This window comes from Eulemur rufifrons, chromosome 18, assembly GCF_041146395.1.
Source record: "Eulemur rufifrons isolate Redbay chromosome 18, OSU_ERuf_1, whole genome shotgun sequence".
Taxonomy (NCBI): Eukaryota; Metazoa; Chordata; class Mammalia; order Primates; family Lemuridae; genus Eulemur; species Eulemur rufifrons.
Window position 1 is genome coordinate 43877100 of NC_091000.1, and position 12237 is coordinate 43889336.

At 33.0% G+C, this 12237-nt stretch overlaps 1 protein-coding gene across 3 annotated transcripts in view; it reads right to left on the minus strand.

Moving 5' to 3' along the window:
• FSTL5 (follistatin like 5) overlaps positions 1-12237 on the minus strand; it is a 642677-nt gene that overhangs the window by 60028 nt on the left and 570412 nt on the right. For all 3 annotated transcript variants that reach the window (XM_069493244.1, XM_069493243.1, XM_069493242.1), the window contains one exon: positions 8055-8204. In XM_069493244.1, the coding sequence (XP_069349345.1) occupies positions 8055-8204 (150 nt within the window). The remainder of the gene's footprint in view (positions 1-8054; positions 8205-12237) is intronic.

The following is a 12237-nucleotide window of genomic DNA, read 5'->3' on the forward strand; positions in this document are numbered from 1 at the left end:
TTATTGCTTAAGCAATAGTCTAGTATTGTGTTAATTTTATGCAAACGTACCCTTCATTTAAATTTGTTCATGTACTAATCAATAATTTCAATGTATGTATAACAAAAGAGACATCATTAATCACCACATTATGGCAAAGAAATAAGATTCCTTTGATTTTTCATATTTTCTCCTTTATATGTTAAACTTGATCTATGTGTGAATACAACAGTCAGCGTAATTTTGCATGGAGCTTAAAATAAAATAATCTTTAGGTCTTTAAAATGTTAAAGATAAAATAGCTCAATACAAACAATAAAAGCAACAGTAATAAAGCCTTCATTGTTATTCAATTGTAAGAATACTTTATACAGTGAGCAAAGGTCTGTAAGTAACTTTTAAGTATCAGGAAACAATTTGAATGAAAATTTCTAGTTTGTCAGTGCTCACTAGCTGCTTTTCTTTCATAAGTACTGTGGCCTTTCACAAGTATTATCTTATCTTATACAGACATACCACATTTCATAGGTTATATTAATACCCACATTTAATGGGATAAGGAAACAGAGGCTCAGTCTTGCCACTGGTTCTCCAGCCAATGATTAGGACAGCGGGGATGTAATAGTGTGTGTTCCTCCCCAGTGTGGGAACCTCTCTACACATAAAAGTCCCTCCCTCTTAGTTGATTGATAGTTTAATTCCTGAGAATGTATAAACATGTTGCCCTCTTATTTATGTCTCACGTATAAGAGGCAATCTTTTAAGTCTTTTTCCCCTATTGGGGGATAAAAAACTCCTGAGGGGCTCAGATATATACAGTATCATCTCTAGAAGCAGCACAAGCCTAGTGCAGAATCATCGAAAGTCACTATACGTTCCATTTAATGAGCGTGTATTCTAAAGCCAGTTTCAAATTTTAACCCTTCACTTAAATTAAAACAATTATAATGATAACACTTTAAAGAAGTTACTAAACTTTTCTGTGGCTCAGGTTCCTTTACAATAAAATGGGGAATATAATATATCTACTTCAAATGTTGTTGTGAACATTAGGTGAGATAGTAAATATAAAGTGTTTAGGGTGCGTTTGCTGAATATTAAACACTACAGAAATACTACTCATGCTATTGCTACTACTATTAGAAAAACTAATTTAACTAGAGGTATTTTCATGACTATTAGCATCATAATGCTGTAAAGTTTGATGTGCAATACTCAAATAAGAGTATTGCACATCTTATTTGAAGAACCTGAGACCTAGGAGAGAAAATAAATAAACACTGTCTTTGTCCTTGAAGAATTTCAGGCTAGCAGGTGAAAGAAGCACTCAAAATAAGTTAATGTGTGTCACAAAATAAAAATAATGACCAAGTGCTATGAACACTTAGAGGAAGAAGTGCAATGCAGGATGAGAGATAAGGAAAGGAGGTAAGGTTTTAATTGAGCCTTAAAGTATGAATATTTTTATGAATGGGAAGAAAGAGACTTTTTTGAAAAGTTAATTTATGTGAATATTTTCCAGGCAGTATCAGAAGGCAGTTCCTGATTAATTGCCTTCAAATAAATTAATATATATGTACCTAGAGGAGGAAGGAACAATCAATCAATTTTCAAAGTGACTTCAGACTTTTAAAAAATGTCTGTTTGATGATCAAAGTTTTGAATATTTTTTCAGCATTTCCAGAATTTTGTACTAAATTCTGTTATTTTGGTGTTTGGTTATAAAAGTTCACCATAACTGAAAAAGACACGCAGATAAAAATGGAGAAAAGTAATGTGACATACTTTATTTGCAAAAAATTTTAATTCTTAGGTAAAATCTATTTACAAGTTTTCAGGTGTAAAATAACACATTTTACAGAGGGAATATTTATATGATTTTCATCAACAAAATCATATAATAATGATAGAAACATTTCCAAATGACCATCTTTAGGATAATCTTTCCATAGTCTAATTTTCAGTCAAAAAGTAGGTATGTTTCTACTAATATCACCAGCTTTTGGAAGGGATAAATTAGGTATTGAATTTTACACAGTATCTCCTAGTATACTCTGGAAATTTGCTTTAAAGGATAAGCAAATTTAGACTATTTGCTTTTTGTAAAACAGAAAGGCAGTATTGTGACACTTTTTAAAACATTTCTCACCACAAGAAAACCTGTGGGCCTCTGTGTCATAAAATAGTTTAATTGTTTCTCCACATTTTGGGGAAAGGATTGCAAAGATTTTATTATTCTTGACTTCTCTCTTCTCCCACACCTCACATCCTCAGGAAATGCAATTGGATCTACCTTCTGAATGACTATCTCTTTGCAACATTTCTACTATTACCATGAACAGAGTCACTATCATCTCTAACTTCATCACATGATGTCTAACTCCTAACCTTATGCTCCTTAATCTAACTAGATTTGTCAGAGTGATTTTTTTCTTTTTTTAAGCACTAAGCAAATCATGCCACTAATTAGCTCAAAACACTACAGGATCTTCTCTTAGGGTAAAAGCCAAACGTCCTTAAAATTACTATCAGGACTTCCCTGATCTGACACTCTCCAGTCTTCTTCTCTGACTCTCTCTCCTTGGTATCTCTAATACAGAAGCTCTTGGCCTCATTTGCTGTTCATCCAACATGTCAGTCATACTTCTGCCTTCTGAGGGGCCTTTCCCCGGAAAGGTCTTACCCCATATATTCCAATGTCTGCTTCCTTGACATCTTTGCTTAGAACTCATCTTCTTAGCAAGGCCGGTTTGACCACTCTATTTAATAATGTAACCCACCTTCACTTTGTGAATGTCCCTGCATCCTTAGCTTTCCCAAGGCTGCCTCGTCTTCCTCTACCATTTTATCTTTTCCACTAACACTTAGCAACATATGAAATAATTTGTGTTTTAGTATATTTATTTTTTATTGTCTGTTCCACCCAATAGGCTCTAAGACAGCAGGCTTCTTGTGTTTGTTTAGGTCAATGATATAACCCTGCAGTTCCCAAGCCCCGGGCCTTGGACCAGTACCAGTCCATGGCCTGTTAGGAACAGGCCACACAGCAGGAGAGCAGCAGGCCAGTGAGTGAAGCTTCATCTGTATTTACAGTCACTGTCTCCCATCACTCCCAGATGGGACTGTCTAGTTGCAGGAAAACAAGCTCAGGGCTCCCACTGATTCTGCATTATGGTGAGTTATATAATTATTTCGTTATATATTACAATGTAATAATAATAATAGAAATAAAGTGCATAGTAAATGTAATGCGCTTGAATCATCCTGAAACCATCACCCCCCACTCTAGTCTGTGGAAAAATCGTCTTCCATAAAACCGGCACCTGGTGCCTAAAAGGTTGGGGACTGCTGAATGACCTGTGCACTTAGACTAATATTTAGTAAATAGTAGTATTCAATTTATGATTATATTAATGAATTATAAATCTACTTAATTGTGAAAAATAAGTTGTAAAGGTGTTCAGTATGTCAATTAATTATCATTAAGATCATTATTAGTTTACTTAATAAAAACAATTATACTCCTGCAGCAGTCTTATTATACATCCAGCTTTTTGCTGATTATTTTATAAATACAAATCTTAAAACATTGAATTACAACCTTTTTGTGGACGTATGCACTACTGTTGTTCCTTTTGTGCAGACCAAAGAAAACAAAAGCCCAAGTGTCTCACCCATGTGGATCCCTCCCTATGATAAAACTTCCACTTTCCTCTCAAGATTCTCTAGTCCACTATATGATAGCTGACCATCTAACATACAGATGAATTCAGGCCTTCAATATTGGTACATATATTAAATTTTTGTAACATGAAATGTGATTCTTTCTTAAAGAGAAAAAAGAAATATAAATAGATGCCATAAGATTCTCTTCCCATAACTAGTCACCTTTTATCTTCCTTGGGTTGCACATGCTCCACTTTGGAGACTACTGGTGTGTATATTTTTTGTTTCTGCAACCACCATCCATTTAATTCAGGAAAAATGATATAAGTTAAAAACAATATTCAGGAATAGGTGATTAAGAAAAAGCACTGTTTATGTGCTTTTCTTTCACCTCAAAATTAACGGATATAGAATGTTCATTTATTCCTTAGTATAATTTGCATTGGACCACCAGTATTAGTGTGTTAGAAAAATTGTTTTCAAACTCTGCCTTGAGAAGTCTATGGAAATGAGACTTTTACTTGTAGCTGGTGATTCGAACCCCATTATAACAGAAAAAAAGTGATTAGTTTTGATCTAGTGAATGATTCTGGACGATTTTATTTAAATAAATGGTCCCATTACTAAAGGTTGGGAATTTTTCTCCTAGACAGTAAACACTACTAGATGTTGTGCGCAGAGTAGCTTTTGCTTATCCTGGTGATATTCAGATTATTAAACTACAATCCTTCTTCTGAAGTTTTATTGAATTATTAAACATTTTCAGAAATAGCTTTCAAATAATATTTTGTCACTTTACTAAATTAATAGTAATGATGTATATTCATATTCTAAAATCCACATTTCTTAATTTCTTATGTAAATACTGTTTTGAGAATGTTACATTATCATGATGTATAAACTTTTGTCCCAGCCCTTTGTAAAAATATGTTAAAATACATGGTGTAATAATTAAAATTTAAGTTTTTATTTTGTGTAGCTTTATAAGGGTATTGATAAAAGCATTTTTTGTTTAATTTTTTAGAACATTATTTAAGAATATAATTTACTTATACTATGAGATTTTTGATTCCTTTTGTTGATCTCTAAACCTTAACTCCTTCATAATCCCAACATACATAATGTTAAAAATTCATAATATTTCTTGAGGTGGTGCAAGAAATACTAAAATTTAAAAGTTGTGATACACTGGTCATGGACTAGTTGTATCAACTTCTAAAGATGAAATACTGATAACAGCAACAAAGATATGCAGAACTCAGGCTTTAGTCTTGACATGAAGGAACAGTGAAGCACAGCTTGTTTATCAGTCTGACAAGGAAAGTACCAGCTGGCTAATTAAGTGAACTTAATTTAAACTAATGATGTGGTTCTCAAGATAATGTGCTAATGGCCTGAGGAGACTGCTGATGATACTTAAGAATACTCCCAAGGTGTTACAATAAGCCCCTTCTGCATCCAAGCAGAACCTGATCTCACTCCATAGAAGACAAAATGAGGTCAGTTGTTTGCTAGTTAATCTTTATGCTACAAAATATCACCTGTGCGCCATTCTTCCAAAAACATTAATGGTAAGAAAAGCAATAACTGAAACTATTTGACATTTAAACCAACACCTAGTTTATAGATTCTATTAAAAAAAAAGTGACCTTTACTTTTTAGCTGCAGATAAAAATGATATAGATGTATCCGCTGAAAACAAGCATACCAGTGATCCCCTAATGCTAATAATTTATCACAAAGTTTGTAAAATCTTATATTGTCAAGAAAATATTTGTTATTTTAATGATAAAATATAAAATGCAGTTTAAATTTTAAAAAGTATTTAGTCCCAAAATGCACATTTAATATCAGTCTAGACAAATGCATGCAAAAGTCAGAAATATGATTTCATAGATGAGATCAGTATAAAACACTAGGGACCTACTTTAATTAGGTTGAACAAGAAAGCTTGGAAGATTAAATTCAAATAAGGGTAGCATTACTTACTTTCTTTTATATTATTATTTTCTTCAAGAAAAAGATATTTTGCTTTTGGACTTCACTGTTCCACTTCTATACCCCTGCTACACATAATTCTATAGTATATTCTATAATATTTGGAAGGTTATTAGCTAAATTTTGATTATAAGTATTACTTTTAGTTGCCTTTGTATAATATGTTCAGGTTATGTAAAAAATTAGTAAACAGAAGTATAGCATACTGAATGTAAGTAAAACATCATTTTACAAAAAGGGACTAACTTCTAATCTGGGCTCACTTGACATAAGTGGCCAAATTAAGAAAGGATGTTTTACACTTTACAAAATTAACTTTGTACTTTGCAGTTCACTGTAACTTCAAAAGTGTGCGATGTCTTTGGATATAAATAAAACCTTAAGTCACAAGTAAAGGGTTTTTTTAATTTAGTTTTTTAGTAGGTAGAAATATTCTTTCTTTAAGTCGTTTTCAAACTTGCATTACTAGGATTATTAATTTATAAAACAGGGAGTTTTTTTAATTATAAATTTAAATTATATGTATTTATATTAAATTTATAAATTATATTTATTTATATTAAATTAAATATATAAATTTAAATTAAATTATAAATTTAAATTATATTCATGTCTATAAAATCTGTCATTTCACATGTTTTTGAATTGGAGAAAGCTTTGAGAGAATTTAAAATTCTAACAGATGACGTATTTCCAAGTATAAAAATAGAGTCATTAGCATATTGATAATTCACCTTTAAGCATGTTCTTTTGAGGACTAAAATTCACATACTATGAAGGTAATGTTAAGTTAAATATAAGGATGTGCTATTTCACCCAGCAGGTAGTAAAGTTATGAGGTGCACAGACTGAAGTTATATATGGTTGCAAAAAGGAGAGCTTAGGTAAATTCAAAACTAGCAAAATTCAAATTTTTTCAGAGAAAAAATTGGACTCTAATCTTATTGTTGGTTCATAAGACAGAGAGAGCCCTGCCCCATACCCTACAGTAAAGAATGCTGTAGAGAGGCCAGAAAAATCTGAATAGACAGGCCTTGCTAGGATTGCCCATTCAGTCTATTAGTATGAGATCATACCCTTTTTTTCCAATCACATTTGTACAGAGTTGTCAATTATGCCGGTGTAATGAAGCTTCCATTAAAAAAAAAAAAAGTCTGGGTTCAGAGAATTTTCAGATAGCAGAACATGTGGAGGTTCCTGAAGGATGACACATGCAGGAACATCATGAAGCTTTGTACCCCTTCCATCATACCTTGTCCTATGAATCTCTTAATCTGTATCTTTTGTATCATCCTTTATAATAAAATGATAGAAGTAATTGTTTCCCTGAGTTCTGTGAGCCACTCTAGCAAATTAATTGAACCCAAAGAGAAGGTCATAGGAACTCCAACTTGAAGCTGGTCAATCAGAATTTCTGGAGGCCCAGACTTGCAACTGATGTCAGAAGTGGGGGCAGGCTTGTGGGACTGATTCCTCAACCTATAGGATCTCACTGACAATATCTCTAGGCATATGGTTTTTGAATTATGTCCACTGCAGAATTGATGGCTTGTTTGCTGGTGGGGAGAAATCCCCACATATTTTGGGTTAACAGAAGTTTGTGTTGATTATTGTTGTGGTGTGAAAGCAGAGGGAAAACTGAGTTATTTTGAAACATATTCCCATTTAACAGATTATATGTATCTCATAAAGCTATTTAAGACTCTTTCCTCTGAGTTGAGAGGCAATAGATAAAAATAATCAAAGGTCCAGACTCTGGAGACAGACTGACTAGATGCAGGTCTTGTACCTCTCCTTGGTTGTTGTGCAACTTAGTTCAAGTTACGAGAAACAGCAGAAATAGCTAATGGCTTAATCTTCAAATAGGAAATGACAGGGTTATAAAAACATGACCAGGGCAATGTTTATTAGAGATTGCTGTACTTTTCATTAACCCACATGCATAGTTCTTATTTTACTACTGACTAGTAAATTCTACTTAAGTACTATTATGTAGTGAAGCCTACTATTGTCTTGGCTTTTGCTAATGACAAAACAAGAAATATTTCATTCTGATTCTGTCATAATAACTAGGAATATCTTAACTGGCCGCTGACTGAACCTTCCTTGCTCTCAACAGAACAGGCAACTATGAGGGTGATCTGTGTGCAACTGGTCACGTTAATATTATGATGTGTTTAAGAATCAAATTTTTGAAAACAAAAGATATTTAAATTACTTCCTTAATTCATTAGGCTCAAGAGGTAGAATGAGAGGAGATTTTTTAAGAAAATGCATACATTTCGAGTTATTAAAGTAATGAAACATGTTGTCAATGACAATCCAAGGCAATGTACAAGTCACCCGGTAAACACTATTGCATTAACATAATTTTTTTTAAAGATTTACTTTCAAAAGTGCAATATTCATACCTGAACAACTTTTTGGGATTGCACATCAACAATGAGGACTCTGTCCAAGGTTGGCTGTGCGACATAAATGAACTTGTCTTTGACATTAACAGCTGATGCCCACACACACCTCTGAACTTCATCTCCTTCAGCTTTGGGACAGACTTCATCCTGTAATGTAGGAAATAAAAAATGGAGTTTATATCTTAAATTATAACACAGACATGGCAATATCATGGGTAAAATGAATGTTTGATGCTTTACAAATTCAGCATCAAATGTTAAAAATGTACACAGAAAGGGTTTAATCAAATAAACCAGTATGTAGAGCATACGTAAGTTCATTAAATATGTATAAAAATCAAAAATAAATGAAATCCCTTTAAAATAAATGTTTTGTTCTTAATTACTTATTTTTCTAGTGAAATGGAGTTCTTTCATTTTTTTACTACTTGTTTTTATCAGCAACTTCAGAAAGGCCAATGTTTTTTCCCCAACTTTCCCCATCTCAAGTCCCTTTTTAACAGAATAAATGTCACACTAAAGCATATTCAGAGCTTCTTGAAATATTAGTGGCTGCCCCCATGGCACATCCATGGTCTTGTCAAAAGTCACAAAACCCTCTGGAAATGATTTCAAGTGTCTTCCAATCTGTGCTGACTCAGAAACTTAGAGAAATTATAATAAGGTATTTATTCACAATGATTATTTAATTTTTAAATTTGATATCAAGGTCAAATTTTACAAAACCTTTCAATCTTCCCAAGGCTTTTTATTCTGCTCTTTTACCCTAGAACTGACCGCTGGTTGAAGATTGTATAGTTTGTGTTAGATGTCCATGAATGAGGCCAAAATAATAGCCTCTATTTCCTCCTTTCCTTCATTTTGTCCATAAATGATTGTTGAAGGGATACATAAGCCTTTGTGATTCAGACTAACAGGCATATAAGTAGGACATGAAAAATGTCATTTAGCTCATGATTTATGTTTTCAGTTTTCTTTTTTTCGCTAGTCTATTAATTACAGTTGAAAATTGCTAAGAAGAGAAATTTATTAAATTGTACATAAAATATATGTGTAATGATATATCTGGTGTTTCACTTGACTTATTTACATCTGATCATTAAAAACTAATGCATAATTTCATTTATTTGTATAGTCTAGTTATCTTCTAAGCTAAATTAGAATAATAATTTATTTCTTCTCCAATTCATATGAAAACAGTTTCTCAGCAGAGATCTCTTTCAACACATATATTTGATATTTAATAATCATGAAACAAAATCAACAATGCTTTTATTATTAACATTGCTAAGTATTTATTTTTATTTAAAAGTAATCCTGACAGCAGATATACCACGTTTGGCATTCAGTAACTATACTGAATACCCTCCTCAGGCAACACAACCATTATAGATGGTTCATTCTGTTTGCATAAAATCTGGAATATAATGTTACTACCAGAGCACTTTGTAATGAGATATCCAGTGTGTGGTCTGCTGTTCTCCAAACTTCAGATCTAATTCAGGAAGGATCTAAAACGTCCATTAATTTTTAAGATCTAGTCTAGTATTATGAGCTTTAGGAAGATATAACAGTGGTGTTTTCTTATAAATAGCACGGCTTGTTTCCGGCTTCCAAGACAAAAGCAAAAAAACCTGAAAACTAAGCACTGTGTACGATGGCTCTGGAGTTATGAAATTAACTTCATTTCATAGAATGTGCCAGAACCATTACAGGTGACTACCAGCGGCATCAACCTGAGTAACATTCATGACACCCTGGAGGAGGTAGCACAAACCTGGAAGCAGAAGTTTACCCTCAGCACGTGTTCACCATGGAGTTCATTCATCAGTTCCTACTGAAACATCGTTTTCTATGTTAGTTACCCTGATCTGATTAATTCATATTGTATGTCCAACTTTTCCTCAAGATACTAAATGACATCGGAAAGAACCTATTTTGTGAGAAATAAACACTATGTAAAATATGCACTTGAGAGGCACGAAGAGGTGGGAAAAAAGTGGGACCTCAGGCTGGTGAAAGGCTCAGAACATAGGGAAATTGTTTACAAATTCTTTGCTGTTTGTGAAAGCAACCAACAAAACCTGCCAAGGTAATGAAAAGCGTGAGTGACCTGACACATAACTGTCAGCCAAACAACTGCTGAACCAGGAGCAATATCCACCCCTTTGTTTGCTACAAAACTATTCAACAGTAAAATAAACTGCTTTGCTGGGAATTATTTTCTATTTGTATGCTGTTCCCGTAAGATATCCCTGACTAGACTTATAATCATTTTTAAAAAGCCATTAAAAATTTCCAGATAGTCACCCTGAGTTTTTTTTTTTTTTTTTTTTGCTTTGTTTTATTCCATTATTTTGACAGTAGTCTATTAGGTCCCATTTTATAACAGCACTCTTATTTTATCAGATTACATAGATTAATATTTATTTCCATGAATGCGAATTGTAGAGGAATGTTCTTCACATCAGTTAAGCATTTAATGGTATAAAAAGAAGACAGAAAATACCAGACATGGAAAATCAGATTAAGATAACACATACTGATGATGAAAATTGTCAGGAATTATGTAAAAGTGTATCATTCAATCACCTTTTTATAGAAACATGTACTACCAATTAGAGCGAAAGAAATTAATAAGATATTGGGACTAATGAGGATGAGAGTCAATAAGAAAAAGAAAATATTAGTTCATAACGTATCCTATTCCCTTTGGTAATTTCCATACTGAATGACTTATTTCTTGCATATGTATTATTCTTTCCCAAAATTTTAAAGGAGTACAAGTTGTGTTACTATTGATGATGTTTTAATTTAGCAATTAAAATAGTGTTAATAGTTCCTGATTTACATCTATAGACCTAAGGAAGTCAAACAGAAGAGTATGTTCACCTGTCTTCTTCTAGGATTTTGCCATTTTCATTTCTTGTATTAATTATTAAAAATACTTCACCCTAAAATGTCCAAATTTTCATCTTTTCCTTCCTTTTTCTTCATATTCCCCCTCTCAGCAAACAGAGAAGAAAAATATTTGTCACAAGCATTTGTTTTCCTTGCATCCAGCTCAACAAGTTCCTGTCATGACTCCTCTCATCCTTCTCTCTAATCTTAGATTTGTCCATTATCCTTTGCTTTCAGAAAGACTCACCCTACAATTCACTTAAAAAAAAGACCCACCCTACATTTCACAAAAAAAATTGTACCTCCAAGTATTCAAGCATACACATTGCCCCCTAAATTTAAGAAACAAATGTTACAACAATATTGATTGGATTCATTTGCTTTCCCTTCCAACCATCTCTGTAATTCTCCTCTGACTTTTGAACAAGCTTTCTGGAATGTTACTTCCATTTCCTGTCCTTTCCCTCTAAATTGATCACACTTCAAACAGGCTTTCATGATATTACCTCTTTCAAAAGAGATATCTTCAAAATCACCTGTAGCATCAAAATTCCTAATTGTTCATCTTTAGTTCTTTTTGGGAAGCATTCATTGAACACTTACTATGTCAAGGATATTGTCCAGAGCTATGTTTGAAAATAAGAACATGAATATGACAGAACGCCTGTTCTCAAGTTGCTTATAAATTCTGCTGCCTTTGGCTGCTTCAGACACTTCATTCCTCATAGAATGTTCTTTCATTCTTGTAAGAAAAGGATCAGCATATGAGGGCCCTCAGGCCAATTCAACCCACTGCCTATGTGTGTGGTTCAGGAGACAAGAATGTTTTCTGCACCTTTTAATGGTGGGAAAAAATAGAAAAGATTACAATCTTGTGACATGTAAACATTATACAAAATTCAAATTTACATAAATAAATGTGTATTGAAACACAATTCTACCCATTCGTTTAAATATTGTCTTTGGCTGCTTTCATGCTATGGTGAAATAAAAAGACCATATGGACTGGAAAGGCTAAGATATTACTGTTCTTCCATTTGTAGAAAAGATGTTGCTGATGCTGTTCTAGTATACATCCCTGCCCTCGTTATCATTTCAGTCCTATTAGCTAAATTCTTTCTGTGTGTCTTTTTTATCTTCTATTTGCTAATTATGGCTTCAGGAAGGCCAAGGCTCAGACTTTAGTTTTCTGCTCTATTTCCTTTACATTAAATTCCTCTGAAAACTCAACCAGTCTGATCGCCTATTTGCTATTATGGTCAGATGACACCCAGAGTTT